This window comes from Camarhynchus parvulus, chromosome 3 (genome assembly GCF_901933205.1).
Source record: "Camarhynchus parvulus chromosome 3, STF_HiC, whole genome shotgun sequence".
In the NCBI taxonomy this organism is placed as follows: Eukaryota; Metazoa; Chordata; class Aves; order Passeriformes; family Thraupidae; genus Camarhynchus; species Camarhynchus parvulus.
The window spans coordinates 4798238-4821280 of NC_044573.1; the positions used below are offsets into that span (position 1 = coordinate 4798238).

The following is a 23043-nucleotide window of genomic DNA, read 5'->3' on the forward strand; positions in this document are numbered from 1 at the left end:
CATAAGGATACTGGGATATCCATGAGGATACTGGGATATCTATAAGGACACAGGGATATCCTTTGTGGGTACTGGGATATCCATTGTGGGTACTGGGATATCCATGAGGATACTGGGGTATCCATGAGGATACTGGGGTATCTACTGTGGACACTGGGAGATCACTGAAAAACGCCAGCATAACTTTCTAACATAACACATATAATATTCATTTTAATATTTGCGAAAAGCCAATCATAAAATGCGCATTTTTCACAGTGACAGAGTTAAGAGAGGTGTTTATATAAACCAGTACAGCGCTCTGAACTTTAGCGGGATAAATCCGGGATTAGGACAAATACAGGGTCTCCCTGTTTCTTCCCGCTGGTGATCCCGTATTCCTGTCTGTTGTCACATAAAATAATTTTGAGGTGGGCTACCAAGCACTTCCAATCTTTTTTTCCAAGATAAATTCCTCTTTTGAAGCATTTTTTCCCCACTTAAGTGCAGGTTTTTAAGTCTTCACATTTTAACAGCTTGTAAAAATGTTGGATGACTGTAATTCCCTAAGGAAATGTAAAATAAATTCCTTCATAAAAAAATAAATCAGGAAAGGCAGACATCTGTGTTATCCACGTTTTCAATCCTGATTATTTTGTTTGTAGCCAGGGAATGTTTCTATTGTCCAGACACAGCTCACGGAGCGGGAAGAACGAGCAGCAATATGAGTGATCCGTGTTGAAAATGTCAGGATAATATTCCTGTATCTTCGCACAAGGGAATGCTGTTTGCTTTTCCTTTATCGGAAAACTGGCGTGCTCAGCAGCTCTCACCCAGAGGAGTTGGGAAGCTCCCGGCCAATTTAGTCTGAATTCCACAAGGGTGGAGGGAATTTCTGGATACACCGCTGGGTTGTATCCGTGTGTCCATCCCAGGAGGGATTTTCCCAAGGCTGGATTTTGCTCTGCTCTTTTCACCAGTTTTGTTTCTCAGGAGATTCACTTGATTCTCCAAATGTTCCGTGCCCTCGGATGCGCTTCAGGAGCTCTCTAGAACCCATGGAATTCTCTGTGTCTCTCCTGTGGGGAGAGAGAAGGAAGAGCATCATAGCTGCTCTTTCCCAATCCCTAATTTTGCAATTTCAACAGAAGGGATGAAACACATGGGAGGCAGCTGTGAGAGATGCCAGTCCCAGGTGTCCTGTGGTGGGTGAAGAATTCCAGGCACTGGGATGGCGAAATAAAACAACCTGTTAAGCCAAAACAACAAAATCCAGGAAAGAATTGGAGCCTGGGAACTCTGATTTTATCTGGGCACTTCCCTTGGCTGGGAGTGGAGAAATACCATGGGTTTTGATCGTGGTGACTAAAACCAGGAAAAGGGGAAAAACTGGGAGTCAGCTCTGCCAGTCAGGTTCTGCTCCTGATCCATCGGGCGTTTGTGGCTCGAGGTCAGCCATGATATCTCCAGCAAACCAAGGGATGGAAGTGTTCCCAAATCCCAGGTTCCTTCCCCCTGGAGCACAGCGGGAAGTAGCACCGGGGTATTGGCGATTTTGGCTCTTCCCAGCAAAGCTGGGGGACATTTTGGAGCCCCTCAATGAAACATCCTTGTGTGTTTTCCCTGGATGGATATCCCTTCCTTATGGCTCCACCAGAGGATGCTGCAGGCTTCAGAAAGAGCTGCCCAGACTGTAGCCCTGCTCATCCCCTTAATGCAAAGGAATCCGGCCATGGATATCAGCCATGGCACTGCAGAGAGAGCTTCCAAAAGCCTTTTCTCAGGAGCCAAGCAAACCTCCAGATCATCCATGAAACAGGGACAGAGCTTTCAGCATGGGCTAAAAATGCAAATTCCAGAGAAAATCCTGATGGAAAGCACAGAGCTCCATGTGTCAGCACCGAGTGCTGCTTAGCCTCTTGTCCTGTTCTCCATAAGAAATTTTGGCATGGGATCGTGCTACAAATCAAACCTCCCATGGATTCTCCCCCTCATGTTCAGTCTCAAGGAGAAGGAATTCTGTATATCCTGGCAGAATGCTTCCAAGATACTGGTGTCACTTGAAAAACATGGGAATTGAGGGAAGTCCATGTGTATTTTGTCTAAAAAAGAAGATTTTAGAATCCTAAAAACCAGCAAAGTTTAATTCCCAGCAAGGTTTTTTGGGGGGGAAAAACCTGAACACCAGAGCAAACCAAGGTGGAATAGGAGAATACCTTTAATACTATCAAGTCCAGCCACCAAATTCCAAGATCATGGAATGATTTTTGTTGGAAAGGAGTTTAAAGATGATTCAGTCCCACCCCCTGCCAAGGGACACCTTCCACTATCCCAGGGTGCTCCAACCTGGCTTTGGACACTTCCAGGGATGGAACAGACACAGCTGCTCTGGGAAACCTGTGCCAGGGCCTCCCCACCCTCACAGGGAAGGATTTATTCCCAATATCCCATCTATCCCTGTTGTCTGGCAGTGGGAAACCATTTCCTCTTGTCCCATCATTCCAGGCCCATGGAAATAATCTCTTTCCATGTTTCTTGTAGCTCCTTCAGGTCCTGGAATCCCACATTTGGATCATCCCAAAGCTTCTTTTCCCCAGGCTGAACACTTGGAGCTCTGGGAAACCAATGACTTTTACGGATCAAGGCGATAAATGAATTAAATAAAATATAATTAAATAAAAAATTAATAACAAATCAGTTAAAAGCCCTTTTCACCCTTCTGTGTTCCCTGGGGTTATGGAGCGAACACTTTGGATGCCAACTCCGTGTCCCTGATGTGGGGACAAATCCAGGAGTCACTGGAAGGGCTCCCACCAACGTCATGACCCCAGTTTGGGAAGGTTTCTCTGGAATGAACTTGGAGCCAGCTCAGCAGCACCCTGGGCATGAAGGCACACAGGATTTTGGCTCTGGGCTGTGAATTCCGGACCTTCCCTCTCATTTTTCCCGGGAGCTCTTTCCTGTGTTGTGGTGATTGTGATAGGATGTATTCCCACAGCTTCAGGGGATGAGGGAGTGGGGCTGCTTTGGGATTCATTCCCTGCAATCCTGACCCTACACTCCTGACAAGTGATGTGTTAGGGCGATGGAAATCCAAATTCTGGGAGTGTATCTATGATGTTTTCCTTCTGGCACAAAATAAATCCTCAGCACAGCTCATTTACTTGTTTATCACACATTTTTAAGCTCTTGGCACTTTGCAAACTGCTTTCCCTTCTTCCAGATATTTTAACCCCTGCTAAACTGTGGGCACCAAACCCAGAAGTTACCTCTGGAAGCAAAGGATTTTCCATGACATTCCATGGATACTGAAGGCCTGATCCATATATTTTTAACTCCTTAACACCCCCAGTCAAGTCCAAATTGAAATTGTTTTAATTGGTTTTTAAATAGTTCAGTTCTGGTTGAACTTTGAAATAGGTGAGTCTGGGGGTTATGGAATATCCTAAAGATCCTGTTTCCCCATCTGGGGTCTGGAAAACAGGTGGGTAATGTTTAGTCTCCAGCTGATGGGCAGGATGTTAATGCTTTTCCCGCTTGGAAAGGAGCTGCCTCCTGTTTAGTTACAGTTCAATATAAAACAAATATTCCATTAGCAATAGGAGGTGGGGAGGAAAATCCCTTTTTTCCCCCCTCTTCTCCACGGGGTTCCTTCCAACTCAATATTCCGCGAAGAAGCTGTACAGAATGCAGAGGATCCCAGGGAGTAAATTCAGATTAGCACCTTGCTGCTGGCCAGAAGAAATCCAGCAAAACAACCCCCAAAGTTTTTCCTAATGGCAAAAAAAAAAAGAGAGAATTCCTGCCAGATTTATGGTACTGGTGTTCCAAGACTCCGATTAAAAGAGCTGCTGATTTCATGGAGGTGATTCCGGACAAATTCCAGCTGATCCCAGCTGTTCACCAGGGAAAATGATAAGGAAAATAAATCTAAATACATCAGATTAAATGGTGTTTTTCTGTTGTTCCCCAGAAAGCAGCATTCCCTTGCAAGATCCCAAACTACATGTCCCCCTACAGAAGCCTCTTGACTTTTAGCCACCAGAATTATCCCAATTTTTTTTTAAATGTAAATATCTGGCTTCCCAGCAATAATATTTTTCCCTCAGTGTTTATTTTTCCTTAATGCTGAGCGCTCACCGTGGCTTGCGAATCCAAATTATTTGGGGGAAAAGCAGGAATCTCAGTTTATATCTGCGTCCTGAGCCTGAGTGTTTTCAGGGAGGGTATTCCTGCCTCCAGGTGCTCCTGCAGGGATGAGAAAATGCCCTGTTTTTAGTCCCAGTTTGGGTGTGGAATCTTGGCACAGGAATGACTAAACATGGAAGGAGCAGCTGCCTGGAGAAACAAACACCTGGCAAAATATTTTGGGGAATTTCAGGATGAGTCATCCTAGGCCTTGCTGGGGAAGCTCAGCCCCAGCTGCAGCTCGGGAGGTTGCCTTTAGTCCCACAGAATCCCATGAAATTACTGAGGTTGGAAAAGACCTCTAGGATCGTCATGTCCAACCTGTCACCCTGCCCAGGAGTGCCACGTCCAGGTATTCCTTGGACTCCTCCAGGGGTGGGAATTCCAAACCTTCTGTGCTGTTCCAATCCTTAACAACCCATTCCATGAAGAAATTACCATTTGCCTTTATCTCTTATTCCATCCAGGCTTGCTCCAGGGTTCCAAATGTCCCTGGGTAATTCCAATGCTAACATCCCATTCCGTGAAGAAATTCCCATCTCCTTCATCTCTAAGAATTCAAGGACACTTCCAGGAGTGAACCTCCAAACCTTCCTGGGCAATTCCAAAGCCTGACGACCCATTCCATCACGAAATTCCCATCTGCTTTTATCCCGTTCCAGGACTGCTCCAGGGATAGGAACTCCTAACTTCCCTGAGCAATTCCAATGCTAACACCCCATTCCATTAAGAAATTCCCATCTGCCTTCATCTTATTCCTCCATCTTTTCTCCTTTCAGCTCTCCTGCTTGGAGGAGGCCTATGCCAAGATCCATCCCCGCAAAGCCGATGGAACGCCAGGAACTCATCGCAAGCCAAGTGTCCAAGATCATTAAAATCCCAATTAATCCCTTCTGATCCGTCGCCGTCGCTCCCAGCGCGGTCATTAGGCACGGTCATTGAGCTTCAAACTGCAGACTGAGACCTGAATGGCCATGAGGGTCATGCCAGCCTTTGGGATAAAAGTGTGGATTAGGGATTTCTGGAGGAGGAGGAGGAGGAGGAGGAGAAGGATTTGCTGAGTTTTCCCACCGCTAATTTTACAGCTTTGTGCTTGTCCCTAATAATGATCCCAGTAATTATCCCAATTAATTTCAGGAATGGCTTTTGGAACCATGTCTACCTTCAAATTTACAAAAATCCATCTCCAGAAGTGTTCCCAGACCAACCACTCATCTTTAAAAGGAATATTTTCCCAACTGGGATTATAAAATTCATATTCCTAGGGAGCAGTGGGGTTGGGAATGGCTGGGTAACCTTTGGAAAAGGAGCGGGAATGACTTTGGGTCAGGCCATGAACTCTTTGTTAAAGCATCTGCTTTTACTCCAGGATATTTAATGATTGCCAGAAATTCCAGGGATGGAGGAATGCCAAGGTGGATAAAGGAAAAGTATCCCTTTGGATGGAGCTGGAGTTCCAAACCCCAGAACGTCCTGTCCCAATTTTTCCCCTCTGGATTCATTATCCCTTATAAACTGGGATTGCAGGGCAATAGGAAAATGTTGCTGCAAGCACGGAGAAGGCTACAAGTATGGAGGAATTTTCTGGGATACCCACAGGCAAGGCAAACTCCAGCACTGAAAGGTATGGATCCAACCTTTGGGACCTTCTCCTCAGGGAAAACACATTCCATAGGGAATTATAACAAACAAAAACCTGGGAGCTGGACATAATGTGGCACCTAATTCTGTCTAAAATTCCTTTATTTTTCCATATGGGAATCACAACAGCAGATACTGGGTACCCACCAACATTCCAAAGGCTGGTGATTTTTATGGATCCATTTTTATAGCTCAGAGGGATCCATGGAGTCAGGAGGTTTTCCAGCAGCTGGAGAGCTGGCTCCAGGTTATCCCAAAAATCTGTTTGGAGCACTGGGATGGGGTTGCCAAGCCCAGGCTTGCATTGGAAGCTGGAAGAACATCCCAAAATATGATGGATCTGTGTTTTTACTGCCTAACTACTCCCAGGCATGTGAGGGCATGGAACCCATCCTTAGAAAATATAAAAATAGGAAAACAGGCTGGAGCCTGAAATGTCAGGGAAAAATGTGGGAGAGAGAAGGGGAAGGAAGCCAAAAGGAAGGGAAAAAAGATCCCAAATTCCTTAAATGTCATTTTTAGGTCCATGGATCCGTGTCCAAGGATCCATGCTCATCCAGGGGATGCTGAGGATGCACATTTCCAACTTCCCAAGGGAACAGGCTGTGGAAAAGTTCAGGAATGAATCCGTGTGACTCCACAAACACTTTCATCTCCAGAGCAAAAGTTGGGAATTCAGGACATGCGCCTGGAGCTGGGATAGGAGCAGGGAGCCATTTATAGGCCCAGAATTCCCAACTGGAATGCCTACATCTGAGCTTTCCTGCCTTTTCCCAGAGCTAGGACAAGGTCATCGTGGGCTGAATCACAAGGATCAGGTGGGAATTTTGTTCTTCTGGAAAACAGGAGTGCATGGGAAGGAATTAGAAACTCAGAATTCCAGAATTCCAAGGACAAAGTGCAGGAGCTGCCCCTGGCATGGAGCAGCTGGGAATGGAGCACAGGAGGGTGCCTTGGCACCTCTCCCTTCTTCTCAACATTCCCAATAAGGGTGGAAAAGCCACTTTGGTTATTTTGCTGGGAAGAGAATTCCAAGAGGATCTCCACACCTTGCTCCTTCCACAGGGGCTGCTCATTCCAAGCCTGGCAGCTCCGCGTGACCCAGGATAACCCCTCCTTGTCCAGGCTTTGGAAAACTAAAATTCATCCCAGCTGGATAGCACTTCTTGGGAATTCTTGTGCTGACACATCCCATCCCAGGGGTTCACATCTGGGACACTCATGGATTCATCACCTCACCCCTGAGTAATCCCAAATTCACATCCAGGCGGGAATGACGGTGGATCACGTGTGCCGTGACGGAGGAGGCAGATCTCTTCTGGGGATCTGTGTTCCCTGGGGCTTTTCCAGCCCTTTCAAGCTGTTCCCAGTGAAATGTTGGCAGGAGACAGAGTTTGCTGTGATGGAAAGAGGCTGTTCCCTCTAATCCCCCTTTCCCAAGAAACTGCTCCAGCCATCCCAGGGCATTCCGAGCAGGGAATGACTGCCAGATCCTGCTGTGTCCAGCAGCAGAAGCTGGAACAGTTCCCTTTGGAAAAGCAAGATAAGGATGTGGAGCTCATGGTAAGGAGCCCTGTTCTTGCTGGGATCCCAGTTGGAGCAAGCAGGAGAACCGGGAATGACCCCACCCCACTGTGCTCATGGAATCCAAGAGCTCCTTGCCATGGCAACAGAGCCAGGACCATAACTTGGGATTTTTCCAGCTGCTCTGGGTACATTCCAGGCTGTTCCCACGGGAGTTTTGGGCTCCCCAGTTTGGCACCAAGACCTCTAGAGGAGGAGGGAATGAAGCGGGAAGTAAAACCCCTAAAATCCCACAGAATTATGAAGAACAATTAGCTGCTATTCCCAGGAAACAGCTGGAATGCCTGGAGAGCAATTCCAGGCGGGGAAATGGATCCCACCAAAAGAAACCATTCACTCCTCATCCCTGGAGCGGTGGCTGTTTGATCCTGGATGGATCACCCCAGGATAGGGTGGATTCTCCACCTTTAGGGAATGGCTTTTGAAATCCAGGTGGGAGTGTTTCAACATGAGCATTCCCACTCGGAGCCAGAACTGACAGGGAAATTTATAGCCTGAATTCCATAGGAGATCAGTGTGGAATGCTACGGATTTGAAAATAAAGATTGGGAAATCAGGCAGGGAAAAGCTCTGAGGAAGGGCGATGCCAGCACTGCACATTCCTAAAATCATCGACTGAGCCAGTGGATGCCACTTTTCCATCTCTTCCTCTTAAAAATCCTGGAGATGGTGCGTGGTTCCAATCCTGCCAAGGCAGAGTTGAAAGGGAGCAATCCTGGTTAGCTGCTGAGAATTCCCATATCCAGGGTAACACAGTGGGAAGAGGAGCCACAGGTGCTGTGGTAATGCCAGCAATAAACCAATCAATCCCATTTATTTGGGATCAAATCCATTCCATCTCTTTTCCCTCTGTTTCTTTGCAGTAGGATGAGAATAACATTCCCATTATTTTCCAAGTCGCCCCACTTCCAGTTCATGCTTCCCACTTCCCTAGGGATAATACTGGCTCTATCCAGCTCTGGCTGCCCTGTTGGGGCATCCCAATAGCTGCCTGTTAAGGCTTTTCCAGCTTTTCCAGGGAAGTTTGGAAAAACCACACCAAATCCGGGGTGTTTAACTGGGAAATGAATCAGCTCCAGTGGGATGAATTAATGGGAAGCTTGGCCTTGGCACAGCACATTGCTTGGGGAAAAGACCTCCTGGAGCTGAAGGTATCCAGCTTGGATTTCAGTTGGAGCCCTCAGAAAATCCCAGGAGGATTTGGGAATGGGCTCAGCCTTAAGGAACAGGCTCCTGGGTTTTTTTGCTATGGATTTTTCCTTCAATCTTGTGCATGCAGTGTCTCATTCCCTGCAAAACCAGGGAGGAGGGAATGTTTACCCAGTGAGGTCAGTGAAAAGCTGCCTCCAGCTGGGATCTGGCCTGCAGGTGGCCGGGAGGGATAAGAATCCAAGGATTTTATCCCTTTGGAAACATCAGCCCCGCTCAGAGCATCCCTGGTTCCTCCCCACCTTTCTCCTGCTGCTCCTTTCAGGATAACAATGGCAGGATCCAGATGCTTATCCGCAGGGCTCTTCCCATTTCCACGCTGGCCTTCACCAAATTCCATGGGGAGGTCCGGAAGCAGCCATAGATAACCCGGCAAGCTGGGCTGGCTCCCCGGGAAAGGTAAAACCCTTGGAATTACAGCAGGGCAGGGAGCACCTGGAACATGATCCCTAATTCCTTTCTAACATGGGAATGTGGCTGTAATTAACCAGCAAAATCCCATCTCGGGAGCTGGAGAATGGGTCCCAATCCATGGTTTTTGTGGCTGTTTCCATTTTCCCAGCGCTTCACCAAAGCCCCAGAGTTCCCTTTGCTCTATCCATTCCCTTTCCATAGGCAAATCCAGCATTGTGTGGAGGATGGCATGGAGGAGGATCATGTGGAAACACCAATAAATAAAGCTGGAAAAGAGCGAAAACTCATTTTAAACCTCTAAGGAAGCATTTTCTTCCCTGTTTTCAGGGTGAGAAAAAAAACCACCTTGGAGCTTAATGTGGAATCAAGGGAAGATTTTCCTCCGGCTGTGATTCCCTGCCCAGCAGCCCAGGGAATTTTCACTTCATATTCCCTTTTTTTCCCTTGCTGAGGCAGGGAAATTCCAGCTGAGGCAGTCGGAGCTCCGGCACATCCCTTGGCAGTAGCACCCACCTCCTGTGGAGCCGCGATAAGGAGGGAAAAGAGCAGCCTTGGGACACGTTCTCCAGCCAGAAAACTCTGCCCAGCCTTCCCAGCCCTTATCTTTATTGCCCACATTCCTAACAATCCCAAGTTTTGTTTACAGAGCTCTCATCCCCAAGGTTATGAGAAGCTCTGGTGCATCCATGGGCTGGATCCAGGGTGAGGATTGACAGCAGTGCAATTCCAGCAAAAATCATAGGATTGATCCTCCCTGCTCTGAAGGCAGCTGGGAGCAGGCAGGCAGAGTTTGGAGCCTCTGGAAAAGTGCTGACGTTTTCCTGCCTTGCTGGGACCCTCCCAGCAGGAAATTGGGCATTGTACTGGGAGCGCTGAGTTTTCCGGACAAATCCTGCCAGGATCTGTGTCCTGCTCTGCTGTGGGCTGGGAGCTCTTGCCTTGGCCATGGAGTGACACCCTGGCTTCCCAAAGCAGCTCCAAGAAAACCTTGGGATGGAGTTTAGAACCTGGTTTAAGGCACGGATTTGATCCCTAAATTCTGTTAATCCAGCCTCTGTTATAATGGAGTGAATCCAAAGGGAGCTGCAGGTCCTGCCCCAGTGGTGGCGACCTCTGGCTGGAATCCAGTCTGGGATTCTGAAATTCTGGGCAGATCTGGGGACATTCCCCTGGGCCACTGAGCCCTGTCCCAACACCAGAGGGATTGGGAACACGTTTGGGATTGAATCCCAGCCACTTCCCAACTTCCCAGCTCAGCGACTCCAGATATCCCAGGGTCAGGAGAAGGGATTGATTCCCACGTAAATCACCAGCACGGAGCAAAGGCCATCCCATTCCAGGAAAACCTGAGATCCTGGTGATGCTGCAAAAAAGGCAGGATTTGCTTCTTCCCAGAGCCCAAGCAAGGAATTAAAACCTTGCTTGACTTTTCCCAGGAATTGCAGAGCTTCTTTTGTTTTCTCCCTTTCCCAAACTTCCCAATACCCCAACAGCTGGTTTGCCCTGGCTCCAGCTCTTGGGATCTTGTTTTTCTATCAGTTTTCCAGTGCAGTTGATAGGAGATTATTCCTCAATCCCATTAAAAAGTAGGGAAGCACTTCCAGATCCCCCAGGCAGCCCCCGGATATGGAGCCAGCAGCTCCTGCCTTCCTCCCATTGAATTCCCAAGCAGCCCCATTTCCTTGGATAAATAGGAGGGAGAAGAGGGAAAAGAGTTAAAGAGGACAAAACCAAAGGGAAGAAAACTCTGAGCAACATGGAAAAGGAAAAGCAGGTTGGAATTGCTCTGGAAATCCCACCAGGCTTTGCTCAGGACGGGGAATCTTTTCCATGAAAAAAAGAGGAATTTTGGTGTTTTTCCCAATCCAAACCATGGAATTGATGCACCAACAGCTGGGAACAGCAGAGAGCTTTTCTTCCCTCCTGTTTGCCATGGATTTTCAATCCATCTGTTCCACACAAACTGTGGGAACTGAGGTCACACTTGCCTGGGCTTGAAGAGGGTAAAATGGGAATTCTTTGGGAATTCTGTCATTCCAGCAGCTCCCAGAAGGAGGTGGGATACTTCTGATCCTGCCACAGGGATTATCCTGCTGGGATAATCTTTCAATCCAACCATACAATTCCAGTGGGAATATCCCATTTTCCTCACCTCCCACCCACAAACTCCATCAGCAGAAAGGAAAACCGATGATTTTTCCCTCAGGATTCCCCTCCTATCCCTGGAATCATGAGCGCTACCCCATTCCCAGGGCAAATCCAAGGCCCTGCTGGAGTCTGTCCCTCCTCCTGCTCCTCTCTGAGGAGGAAGATTTGTGGGATAGAAGGAAAAACCTGGAAAAGAGCCCAGTGTGGGAAGCAGGAATGGTGATGCTGATGGGATCAGTCTGGGCTTTGCTGGGATCAGCTCCTGCCGGGAACGACCTCGATGTTTTCATGTGCTTCAAGCCATTTTCCTGACATTTTTTTTCTTTTAGGGAATATTTGAACTTTCGGCTCCTCTCCCTTCTGAATTTTTGGGATCTCTCCTTGGATGGAGAGATGGGCTAGAGATGCCACATCCCGACATGGTGGGGCTCTGGATTTCCCAGTGGATATTTATAATTCCCTTTTTTAAAATGGAATTTGTTCTGTGACATGATCCAGCAAAGGGATCCCACATTCCAAACAGGATCATCTCGGGGGAGAAGATTCTGGAAAGGAGATCAGAGTTCTCCTGATCCTGAATCAGGAGAACAATAATCCAAGGCTGGACTGGGTTGGGAATGACCTTAAAGCCCATCTCATTCCAACCCCTTTGGAAAACAAGGAATTGATTATCCAGCTTCCACTGCAGGTTGGATTTCCCCCTTTGTGGAGCCACATCCCGGGGTTTTTTTTGGGATATCTTCACTTTTATCCCCCTCTCCGAGCCCATCCCACGGCGCTGCCGTGATCCTGGGAAAGCTGGGCAGGGTCTGGAGGAGCCGCTCATCCCTTTGGAGAATCCCACCCTGCTTTTCCTTCCAGTTGTTGCCGCCCTGCCCGGGCAACACCCGGCGCTTCCCGAGCCTCGGGTGTGTTTCCAACCCTGCCTTTCCCTTCACATTCCAGAGCCACCTCCTTCCCAGGATTTGGCACATCAGCGGGAACAGCGATTCAGCGCAGCTGGGCTGGGACAGCGTTAAAAAAGCGGGAGGAAAATGGGAAAACAGGGAACAATCCAGCTGGGGGTGTTAGAAACTCTGGGATTGTGCCAGGGCTGAGTCACTCCCGGCCCTCCCAGCCCCTCCGGCCGGGAATGACATTTGGGAATGGCAGCAAATCCCGATTGGCTCAGCGCAAGGTGGAGCTGGAGCAGCCGGAGCCAGCCCAGATCCCGCTTTAACCCCATCCTTGGTTTTTACTGCTTGCGGGAATTTGGGAAGGACTGGGAGTCTGGATTGTGCCACAGATGTGGGAATTCCAACAGGAGGGGGAGGGAAAACAGGCAGGGAATTCTGTGGGATGAGCAAAGGGGGGAAATTAATATTTAATAAGAGACCCCAGCACTTCCCTGCCTCTGCTCCAGGAAAAAAGAAATGGATCTATGGATACACCTTCCTTGATCGATGTGTGGGACGTCCTAAACATCCCAAAGAAAAATGGGATCACCCAAATCCTCCATCCTGGATCCCAGTGCCTTTTCCAGACCCGCCTGTCCCCATTTCTGGGATCAGGAGACTGGGTCTTAAACTGCTTCCTTTGGAATTCTCCCTCTGGCACCGCATGGGAATACAGGGATCACCTTGGATCCCCTGCTCCTGATTTTAGGTAGAAATTGGGAATTCTGTTTCCCAGAGCTCTTGTGGGCTGGGAAAACCTGTTTTCAATAGGCAAAAAAGTGTGAGACAGAGGGGGGGAAAAAGAACGAATCAACTCCTCATGGATCCCCTGAAATGGTTCCTTCCCGTGGCAATTCCATGTTTATTCAGGCAGCATTTGCCTATGGATACACTCCCTTTTATTTTTATTTTTTATTTTTAATTTTTATTTTTTTTATTTACTCCTTAATTATTCCACCTGGAAAACCAATCCTGCCACCAAACGGGATGAGCTAAAAGAGGGAATGCCCAGCAGAAAATCCCAATTTATGCCACAAATCCCTGCCAAATATCCTAAAGATGTTCCCTCTTGCCTCCAGCTTCCCACAAGGAACAGACACACAAATCCCAGTAAAAACCACACAGGAATTCCCCATCCTTAGTGAATTCTCCACTTTCTTTGTATTTTGGGGGAGAAATTTCCCCAATTTTCCTTTCCTTAGGCAATCCCTGTTTAGGGACGTGAGTTGTAATTCCCTCAGGAACAGCTGCCAAATTCCCTGATGGCTCATTCTGGATGACCAGGAAATTTGGGAGTAAGAGGGAATTTTGCAGAGCTGTGGAATTTCGCCCACTCTGGCTGGTCTGAGCTGCAAATCCCAGTTCGGCCCCTCCGGATGGGTTGGATTGTTTGGAGAAATCCTGGAGTTTATTTGTGTGTGCGCTCTCCAGGTGTCCTGGTGGCATTCCAACATTAATATCCCCAAATCTCCTGCTGGAATGAAAGCAGGGAATTTGGGTTGGGATTTAATGTCCGTCCTCCCCTTCATCTTCCCCCCTGCCATTCCAGAGCTCCCCCAGAAATGTTCCTTGGAGAATATCCTGGTGGGAGGAGGGGTCCATCCCCATGGAAGCCTCTGATTGAATTCCTGTTTTTTCCTAAACTGGCTCCATCTGGAGGAGAGGTTCTTCCCGCCCCGCATTCCCACCCTGGACCACCCAGGACAGTCCAGTCAGCAATTCCAGGGCTCCAAACACATGAAAAAATCAAGAATAATACAAAATCCCTCAGATATCAAAGGAAGAGGGAAAACATCCCTCGGAGTGAGGATTTTCCCCAGGGTGATTGTCCTGTTCCCACTGGGATCTGAGGAGCTTTTCCTTCTTGGATGGAAGGCTTCCAGAGGCATGATTCCCACTTTTCCAGCTGCTATCCAGCCTAATATTCCAGCTGTGCTCCACTCCTTCCACTTCCAGGAGGAAAAAGCTTGGGAAGAGTGCCCCACTTCTATCCCAAAGAAATTTCCAAGCATGGATCTGCTGGGAGCCCGTGGGATTTCTCCTCCCTGGAATCGCAGTGACTGCTTCCAAATGGAAACGGAAATGGAATTCCTGGTTTTAAACACAAAGTGGGCTGGCAAAATGGGACAAAACTCAAGGATCATGTCCTGACTTGGCATCCAGCAAATTCCTTGGAGCTGCTCAAAACACCTGGAGCAGCTCCCTCCCAGCTGGCAGAGACCCTGTGGAGCTCCTGGAGTTTTGTCTTGGATTTTATCTGGAGAGATACAGAATTCCTGGATTTGCTCCAGGTTGTTTTGAACATCCCTCCTCCTCCAGCTTTAGCCTGGAAGTTGCTCCAACGCTGGAAAATCATGGACAGGATAAAGGGAGGGAAGAATCAAAAATGCCAGCGTGGAGTCTGGACCCCAAGGAACCAATTCCCTGCTTCCATGAAAAGGAGGGAGATGCCTGGAAGGAACAGGATATTTGTGAGGGGAACTGCTCCTTCCTTTCTTCATTTCCACCTGGGTGGGCATTCAGCCACTCCATGAAAAAAATCATGGAATGGTTTCAGTGGGAAGGGATCTTAGTTCCTCATCTCATTCCATGGGCAGGGACACCTCCCACTGTCCCAGGGTGCTCCAAGCTGGCCTTGGACACTTCCAGGGATGGAGCAGCCACAGCTTCTCTGGGAATCTGTGCCAGGGCCTCCCCACCCTCCCAGGGAAAGATTTATTCCCAATATTCCATCTAAGCCTGTTCCCTAGCAGCAGGAAGCCATTCCCCTTCTCCTGTCACTCCATCCCTCGGGAATAATCTCTCCCTGTTTTCCTCCTTGGCTCCTTCAGTTCCTGGGATGCCACAGTTGGATTATCCTGAACCTCTTCTTTGCCAGGCTGAGCAATTCCAATTCTCACAGTTTTTACTCCCAGCAGAGCTGCCCCATCCCTCTGATTATCCCGGTGCCTCCTCTGGATTTGCTCCAACAGCTCCACGTCCTTCCTGTGCTGGGAGCCAGACCTGGATGCAGAATTCCAGGTGGGACTTCCCCAGAGCAGAGGAGAAGGGATGTGAAAACCCAAACAAAGCAATTCCCTTTCCTGGCGCTTGGAATTCTGTTCCCATTAAACCCCTTCTAATTCCTGCTCCTCTACATTGCCCAAATTCCCAAAATTTAATGTAACAGGAGATCCCCCATTCCAAGAGCCTTCCCAGAGCTTCCCAACTCCGTCTCCGTGTCCTTGTGATGTCTCCAGAGGGAGCCGAGTTCCTCCAATTCTTTTCCCCCCGCACAGGTGTCCCCGCCTCCGGCTCCATTGTCCCTCATCCCAGTCCTGGGATTTGCCGCCCCTGACGTCACACATTCCACGCCCTTTTCCTTCTTTAACCTCCGAGCGACGCTTTTAAACCAATTCCTTCATTTTCGGCAATTCCCGATTTTTAAATTGGTTTTAATTAGTCGCATCGGATATTCCCTTTGGCGGGAATTCTGCTCTCCTGGAGAACGTTTGGATTGGATTCCTATGGAAAATGGGGGGGGTTACAGATGTGTTCATCCAAAGGGGGTTGGGAAAAAAAATTCTTTTAAAGTTTGGAGCCAAGACTTGGATTTTCAATGCGAACATCCAAGAAAATTTAAGGAGTGTGGAATATTCAATAAAAATCAAAGAACCACTAAAAAGTCTCCAAAATATTCCCACATAAGCTTGTAACATGGAGATCTTCCTAAAAGTGATGGGAGGGAGCTTTCCTATCCATGAAACTCTTGGAAAGAAGGATAAACTTTTTCTTTTTTTTTTTAACCCAAAACCAAACCACTGGAAAAGGTTTTTAGCTTTATTTTTGCAAGCATTCCATGAATATTCCATGGTTTTGAACAAGAAGTTTTTCCCTGGGGCAGGATTCCTGATTGGACATCCTACACATCCTAAGAAAGAACATTCCCATCAATTCCTTGATTATCCTGGAATGACTTTTAAGATTAAAATGATATTTAAATATTTTGGGATTTTCCCCAGTTTGGGAATATCCAGAGGAGCTTTAGTTAAAAATTCCCAGGTTTTGTCCAGGAAAATTTGATTGGATAAAAAAGGCCAGGTTGGGTTGTGGGAAGAAGTTGTCAGTTGGAAAATTGTGGGATCAGCTGGGCAGACAAACCATGATCCCTGTTTTTTCCAACAGCAGAGCCATGTCCTGGCTGGCAGCAGGGAACTGCTGCTGTGCTGAGCTCTCTCATTCCAAGTCCAAAAATATTTCCCCCATTCCTAGAATTCTGGATAAATCCAATTAGAAACAGCATCCAGGTAGGGTTTCTCCCTCGCAGATTTTTGGGAAGTTTTTCCTCAGTGCTCTGGTTTGGGAGCATTGGCTGTGGCTCCCTGAACCTTCACTGGGATGGGAGATTCCAGAAGATATCCCAGCAGTCAGGGCTTTCCCAGGAATGCTGTGCATGAGCAGCTCTGGGAATAATCCACAGTTTTTATTGGGATTTTTGGCAGCTTTTTTATTTAGGAGGAAAGTGAAGGAGCAGATTCCTGGTTTTAATTTCTCTGTTGGATCACAGCCATTCCCTCAGGAATTCCAAACCTACCGAAGCCGAGAAATCCTGGAATGGGCAGTGGATCCATGGCTGCGCCAAGCAGGAAATGACTCCCCAGACTCCCAGGGTTAAATCCTGAATCTGCTGCTGCCGGAGTGATGCTTCAGGACAAATCCTGGGAATGCAGCCAGGGAACTGGGAGCATCTCAGCATCAAAGTCTGGGACAGCCCATTCCAGTGGAATTGTCCCTGTCCTGCTCATGGATGAGCTTTTCCAGCCCAAACCTCAAATTCTGTGAGGAATCCTCATCCATGGGATGCCAGGACAGTGCTGCTTGGGATGGCACCAGAGCCCAGCCGAGCTTGGCTCCATCCCGGTATTCCCAGGACCTTCCCACGACCCAGCTCCTATTTCAGGGCTCTTCCATCTATTTAAAGAAAGGGGAAAATGTGCTGGAATCTTGGAGCATGCGCAGGAGAAGCCATGTCAAATATTCCCTCTTTTTTAGAGGCTGCTATCCACAGATCCCACGGCTTTTTAGCCGGGATGTTTTCCTTCCCCTTTTAGCAACACGTGCCTGAAAAATCTCGGCCCCTATTAGGGCTTGGAAAACTCAGCTGCTGCCGGAGGGAATAAATCAAATTCTTGGAGGGGGGGGAAAAAAAACCCCAAAAAAAGCAGGAACGCCACAAAAATAAAAGCATAAAAGCCGGAACGCAGCGTGTTTTTTACCCAAAACTTTGGGATGGGAGCGAGGAGCTGGCAGGAAAGGTGCTATAAATACATATTATACTGTTGGGTTTTTTGCAAATATTAGGGCGAATGCTGTGTGCGTAATGTTAAAATAACTTTGTTTTTATTTCTGCTATTAACAAAACCTTAGTCATGGCAGTGGTGGTGGCTATGAGTGAATTCTCTGTTTGGTCGGGATAACACCCAGCAAACGTGCCATGAGGACCCTGCTATTGATATTCCAGCTATCAGCATCTGCCCTCTGATGGAAGCTTGGACCAAGGCCCAGATTGGAAGCGATGAAGAGGAACCCAAACCACACCCAAGGGACACGCATGCCCTGGAAAGGCGGACCCGAGGAGGGGCCGTGCAAAACAGTTCCCGGGATATGTAAACTGCCCTGTGGATATGCATCAGGGTCTATGAGGATGCAAAGGACCGAGGTAAAGGAAAAGGTATTAAAGGGGTGTCCCCGAAGGTGAGGGGGTGCTCTTAGCTGAGTGCCAAGATGCACCCGGCCATAATCTTTGCTTGTCTTTGTCTCCTGTTGCCCTTTATTAAACTTCTTGAATTTTCACAGGAGAGCAAACGTGTTTCTTACAAAGGGAAGCCGGGAAGCACAACGGGGTGCACGCTACAGGAAGCCGCGGCCTCCGGTGATAAATAGGAAAGCCTGGAGCACAGGATGTGTTTCGGGAGAGCTCGGCGGGACAGCGGGATGTGACTCCGCTGGTCATTTGTCCACTTGTCCGGCGGCATGGCCACGCTCCGGCCGCTCCTGCTGCTGCTGCTGCTGCTGCCGGCCTGGCGCTGCGGAGGGGAGGACGCGGAGGTGCTGTGCGCCGACAGCGCCTGCTACACCCTGCACCGGGATGAGAGCAACTGGAAAAGCGCCCAGGAGCGCTGCGAGGATAACGGAGGCAACCTGGCGCCGGCGGGCAGCGCGGGCGAGGCCGAGCGGCTGCGGGAGCTGCTGGCCAGCGCCGGCTGGGCCGGCCCGGCCTGGCTCGGGCTCGCCCTGCCCCGGGGTCACTGCGTGCGGCCGCAGGAGCCGCTGCGAGGCTTCTCCTGGGTGGCCGGAGGGGAGCCGGGCAACTTCTCGCAGTGGGCATCCGAGCCGGCCGTCACCTGCGTGAGCGCCCGCTGTGTGGCCCTGCGGCCGCCCGGCCCGCACGGCCCCGGCGGCTGGGCCGACCGAGCCTGCCGGAGCACGCTGCCGGCTTTCCTCTGCAAGTTCAGCTTCCAGGGAATGTGCGGGCTCCTGCCGCTGGCCGGCCGAGGCACGGTCACCTACGCCACCCCGTTCGGGGTGCGCAGCGCCCGCCTGGCCGCCGCTCCCTTCGGCACGCTGGCCGAGGTGCAGTGCGACAGCGGCCGCGCCTCGGCCTTCGCCGTCTGCAAGGGCTCGCTGGCCGGGGGCGGCTTCGCCTGGCACCCGCCGGGTCCCCTGTGCCCGGTGGACTGCGGCCACCACAACGGGGGCTGCCAGCAGCGCTGCCTGGACGCGCCCGGCGAGCCCCCGCGCTGCGCCTGCCACCCCGGCTACGTGCTGGCCGCCGACATGGCCTCCTGCCTTGCCGAGGATTCCTGCCATCCCAACCCCTGCCAGGGATCCTGCCGCCCGCTGCCCGGCGGCTTCGAGTGCGGCTGCGAGCCCGGCTACGCCCTGGCAGCCGACGGCCGCGGCTGCTCGGATGTGGATGAGTGCGAGTCTGGGCCGTGCCAGCACCAGTGCCACAACATTCCCGGCGGCTTCCAGTGCCTCTGCCGGCCCGGCTACCGCCCCGCGGGGCCCGCTGGCCACCACTGCCACGACGTGGATGAGTGTGCCCAGCCCCACGCGTGCCCGCAGCTCTGCATCAACATTCCCGGCTCCTTCCGCTGCGCCTGCCGGCCCGGCTTCCAGCGGCAGCCGGGAGGAGAGTCCTGCCTGGATGTGGACGAGTGCCTGCGGGATCCGTGTCCCGGCGCCTGCCGCAACTTCCCCGGCGGCTACGAGTGCCTGTGCCCGCCTGGCTCCCTCCGGGACGCGGATGGCCACGGCTGCAGCCCCGCAGAGGCGATCCCAAACAGTATCCCCCAGAGCTCCAGCAGCATCCCACAGAGCGCCAGCAGCATCCCACAGAGCTCCACCGTCATCCCACAGAGCTCCGGCGGCATCCCACAGAGCTCGGGCATCCCAAAGAGCTCCGGCATCCCCCGCACCACGCGCATCCCATGGACCACGAGCATCCCGCGTTCTCTGGGAATGCCCACGGCGGGATTGGGGGCCGGCTCGGACGAGCACAGCGCCGACGGCCCGCGGCTGCTGCTCTATTACATCGTGGGCAGCCTGGTGGCTATCCTGCTCCTGCTGGCGTTCGCCCTGGCGCTCGTGGCTTGCAGGAAAAGGGCGGCCAAGAGGGAGAAGCCTCCGGCCAAAAACGCGGCCGATAATTATTGCTGGGTGCCCGAGCAGCCCGAGAGCCGCGGGGAGCGCAGGTAGGAGAGGGTTAAAAATCCCGATGAAAGGGTGGGAGGGAATGCTTTGTGCCCAAAGTGAGCTCCTCGGGCTGTTCCAGTGGGATTTGCAGTCCTGCTGCTCCAAGGGTTAACGAGAGGGGAGAGGGAATGGGGTGGAATTTGTCTCCTCAGCTCTGCTCCAAAAGGCAAATTCAGAATTGTTGGATCGTGTTCCTAAAGGGAAACTCCTCACTTGGAATTCTCCTGTAGCCCCTTGTGCACTGCTCCCTCTGGATTTGCCTCGTTTTCCTGGAAAAGGGTTTGAAGCTGGGATGGGAAAGGGTTTGAAGCTGGGATGGGAATGGGTTTGAAACTGGGATGTGCCCCAGCAGAGCTGGAACAGGCCCCTGCAGGCACAACCAGGGTGGGGTTTAAGGGTTACTTTTGGGGTTTTATTAAAAATCTGTCGCCTGAAACCAGGGAAAACTGCTCATCACGGAGCCAAGGAATGGCATAAAGGTAGGAAAAGCTGTGTTTGGAATAACCACTTCCTCATTTCCTGAGTATCCTGCCTAAATCCAATTCTAAACAGAGAAAACAATGCTCTCCTTCCCATCAGCCACATGAGAGGCTGGGCTTTTCCTGTTGGATCATTTGTTTTGGGAAGGATCCTTCCAGGCTCCAGGCTGAGCATGTTTTCCCTCTTTCCCTGTGTAAGGAACTCGCCAGAATTGGAATATTTGCTGATTATTCTGTGTAAAACCCATAACTCCTGAAAGACTCTCCAGGCCAAATTGTTCCCCAGGTACTTCCCAAAACTCCTTGAGCCTCTTCCAGCCTGTCCAACGGGAATTCTCTCCAAAATCCTGAGGGGCACACCCAGCACCACCTCCTCCATGGTTTATCCATGCTGAGAAGGGCTGGAAAAGATCAGCCACGGGATTTGAAGGGTCCAGCAGCTTCCTGAAGTTTCTGTTGGAGTTATATTTTGTCCCTGGAGCTGAATTGCTCCAGGAATGGGAATAGAACACAAAGGAGTTTGTGGTGGGCAGGGAGCTGCATCCTGTCATTCCATGTGCTGAGCAAAACCCTTTCCTGCTTTTTTCTTGTCTTGGGGCTCCATTGTGAGCTGCAAACAGGAAAATGGAGCTGACAGGAATGTTTTCCATGTGCTGCCTGGGTTGGGAGAAAGGGAGGGAATGCAGCAGCAGGATTCTTGGAAATCCTGCCGAAAATTCCCAAATCCCAAACCAGCAGAGCATTGGAAATAGCTGGATCAATGAAGGGAATCCCATGTTAATAATGCTGGATTTGGATCTGTGGGAAGTGACAGCCTTGGGGTTTTTTATGGGATATAAGGCTATAAAAAAGGAAAAAGGAAGGGTGAGGATGGAATCAGAGCTGGGAAAAACCTGAGGTGTGTTGTTTATTCCCCAAAAATCAAAATCCTGATTTCTGCTGCAACCTCTGTGTATTCCATTGGGGAATGATGATGGATCTAGGGGAAGACAGGAATTTGTGCCAAGGTTTAGGTTGGATTCTCACTAATGGAATGTTTCCTGCTCTAGCATCCTCCCTCTTGGTGAACCAACCTCATGTCTCTCATTTTTCCTGGCACATCTTGATCCGTGGCCTCCTTAGGGAGTTGTCCAGGGACTGGGGAATCCCACAAGTTGGAGCAGGATAATTTGGTGCCCTGTCTTCCACAGGAGATGGGATATTCATCCTACTCCTTGAAATGTTTTGTTATGGATGAGTGTTTTGCTTTCTCAGAATGAAACTCTTGGATTTACAGGATAAAGTTATCCCAACACCTCTCTCTGGATGAAATTCCAAGAAAACCTGAATAAAAATGTGCTTGCAGTGGGTTTTAATAAAGATATTCCTAAAAATCAATGGTCTGGTGCTCCTAATCTTTGTGCTCCCCACGGTGGGTGGGTGGTGATCCCAAATCCTTTCCTAGGGCTTATTCCAGGATCTCAGCCTTTCCCAGGATCTGTGCTCCTGGGCAGGGGCCATTCCCTTCATCCCTGCTGAGGCCATGGGGTGGGAGCATTGGGATGGGCTGTTTAGGACCTTCCTTCCACAAGGAAGGTCCTAAATCCATGAGGAAAGTCCTAAACCCATAAAAAAGGTCCCAAAGCCACAAGAAAAGCCCTAAATCCATGAACAGGGTCCCAAACCCACAAGCAAGGCCCTAAACCCAGGAGGAAGGGCTCAGGTCCATCAGCAAGATCCTAATCCCATGACCAAGTTCCTAAAACCACAAGGAAAGCCCACGAGGAAGGGCCTCAACCCACGGGCAAGGTCCTAAGGCCATGACCAAGTTCCTGAAACTGTGAGCAAGGCCCCAATCCCATGACCGTGTTCTCAATCCCACAACCAAGGTCCTGATTCCATGGCCAAGGTCCCAATCCCATAACCAAGGTCCTAATTCCATGGCCAAGGTCCCAATCCCATAACCAAGGTCCTAATTCCATGGCCAAGGTCCCAATCCCACAGCCAAGGTTCCAGTCCCATGACCAAGGCCCTAATCCCATGACCAAGATCCCAAATCCATGAGCAATCCCTTTGATTTCAGCACCTCTCTGCGTGAAGGCTTTTTTGGGATCAAATAATAGGAGAGACCCTTTTAGATCCTATTATCCCATGATATTTCGTATTATTTTACATTCCATTGCTTTCCATTCCTTCGTGGACAACTGCCAGCATTCCAACAGAGCAACCTCATCCCCAAAACCCTGTAAAGAAGCCAAAAATTCCCCCCTGTGTTGACACAAACTCCCGGATTCGGGGGTCAGGACAAGCATTCCAAGTGCCCGCTCCGAGCAGAGTGACAGGGACAGCCGGGATGAGTCAGAGCCAAAGGGAAAGGCAGGGAAAACATGATTAATGGGACTGGGGAAGAGGAAAAGCAGCCTGTCAGCAGGCAGGGCAGTGCTGGCACCCTGACTCAGCCTGCAGAGCAGTGGGATAAAAGGGAATTATGAAAGCGTGATTAATCCCATTCCTCCCACCCCATCCCGATTATCTTTTAGGGACAAACGTTGTCAGTTGGGCAAGGCCAGCGAAGTGGGATCATTGTTTGGGAAGGCTCTGTTTTTTCCTGGAAAAAGCCTTGACAAGGAATTTTTTATCTGGGTTTGCAGTTACTGAAAAAAAAATAACAGCAGGAGCAGAAATTTATTGTTTTGGGGTTTTTTTTTCATCTCCACCACGTTCTGTTTTCCTTCTTTTCCCGTGGTTTG

The 23043-nt window shown here is 49.9% G+C and overlaps 1 protein-coding gene across 2 annotated transcripts; it reads left to right on the forward strand.

Annotated features, from left to right (window-relative positions):
* The first annotated feature begins 17734 nt into the window (after window positions 1-17734).
* On the forward strand, window positions 17735-21658 carry CD93 (CD93 molecule). 2 transcript variants are annotated; one of them, XM_030946636.1, is made up of 2 exons: window positions 17735-17796; window positions 17934-21658. In XM_030946636.1, exon 2 carries the CDS (start codon window positions 18111-18113, stop codon window positions 19836-19838), a length of 1728 nt encoding a protein of 575 aa, XP_030802496.1. In that variant the 5' UTR covers window positions 17735-17796; window positions 17934-18110; the 3' UTR covers window positions 19839-21658. The 2 variants fall into 2 exon arrangements, with proteins under 2 accessions (XP_030802496.1, XP_030802497.1); XM_030946637.1 differs by having other exon boundaries at window positions 17757-17808.
* Window positions 21659-23043: the final 1385 nt, after the last annotated feature.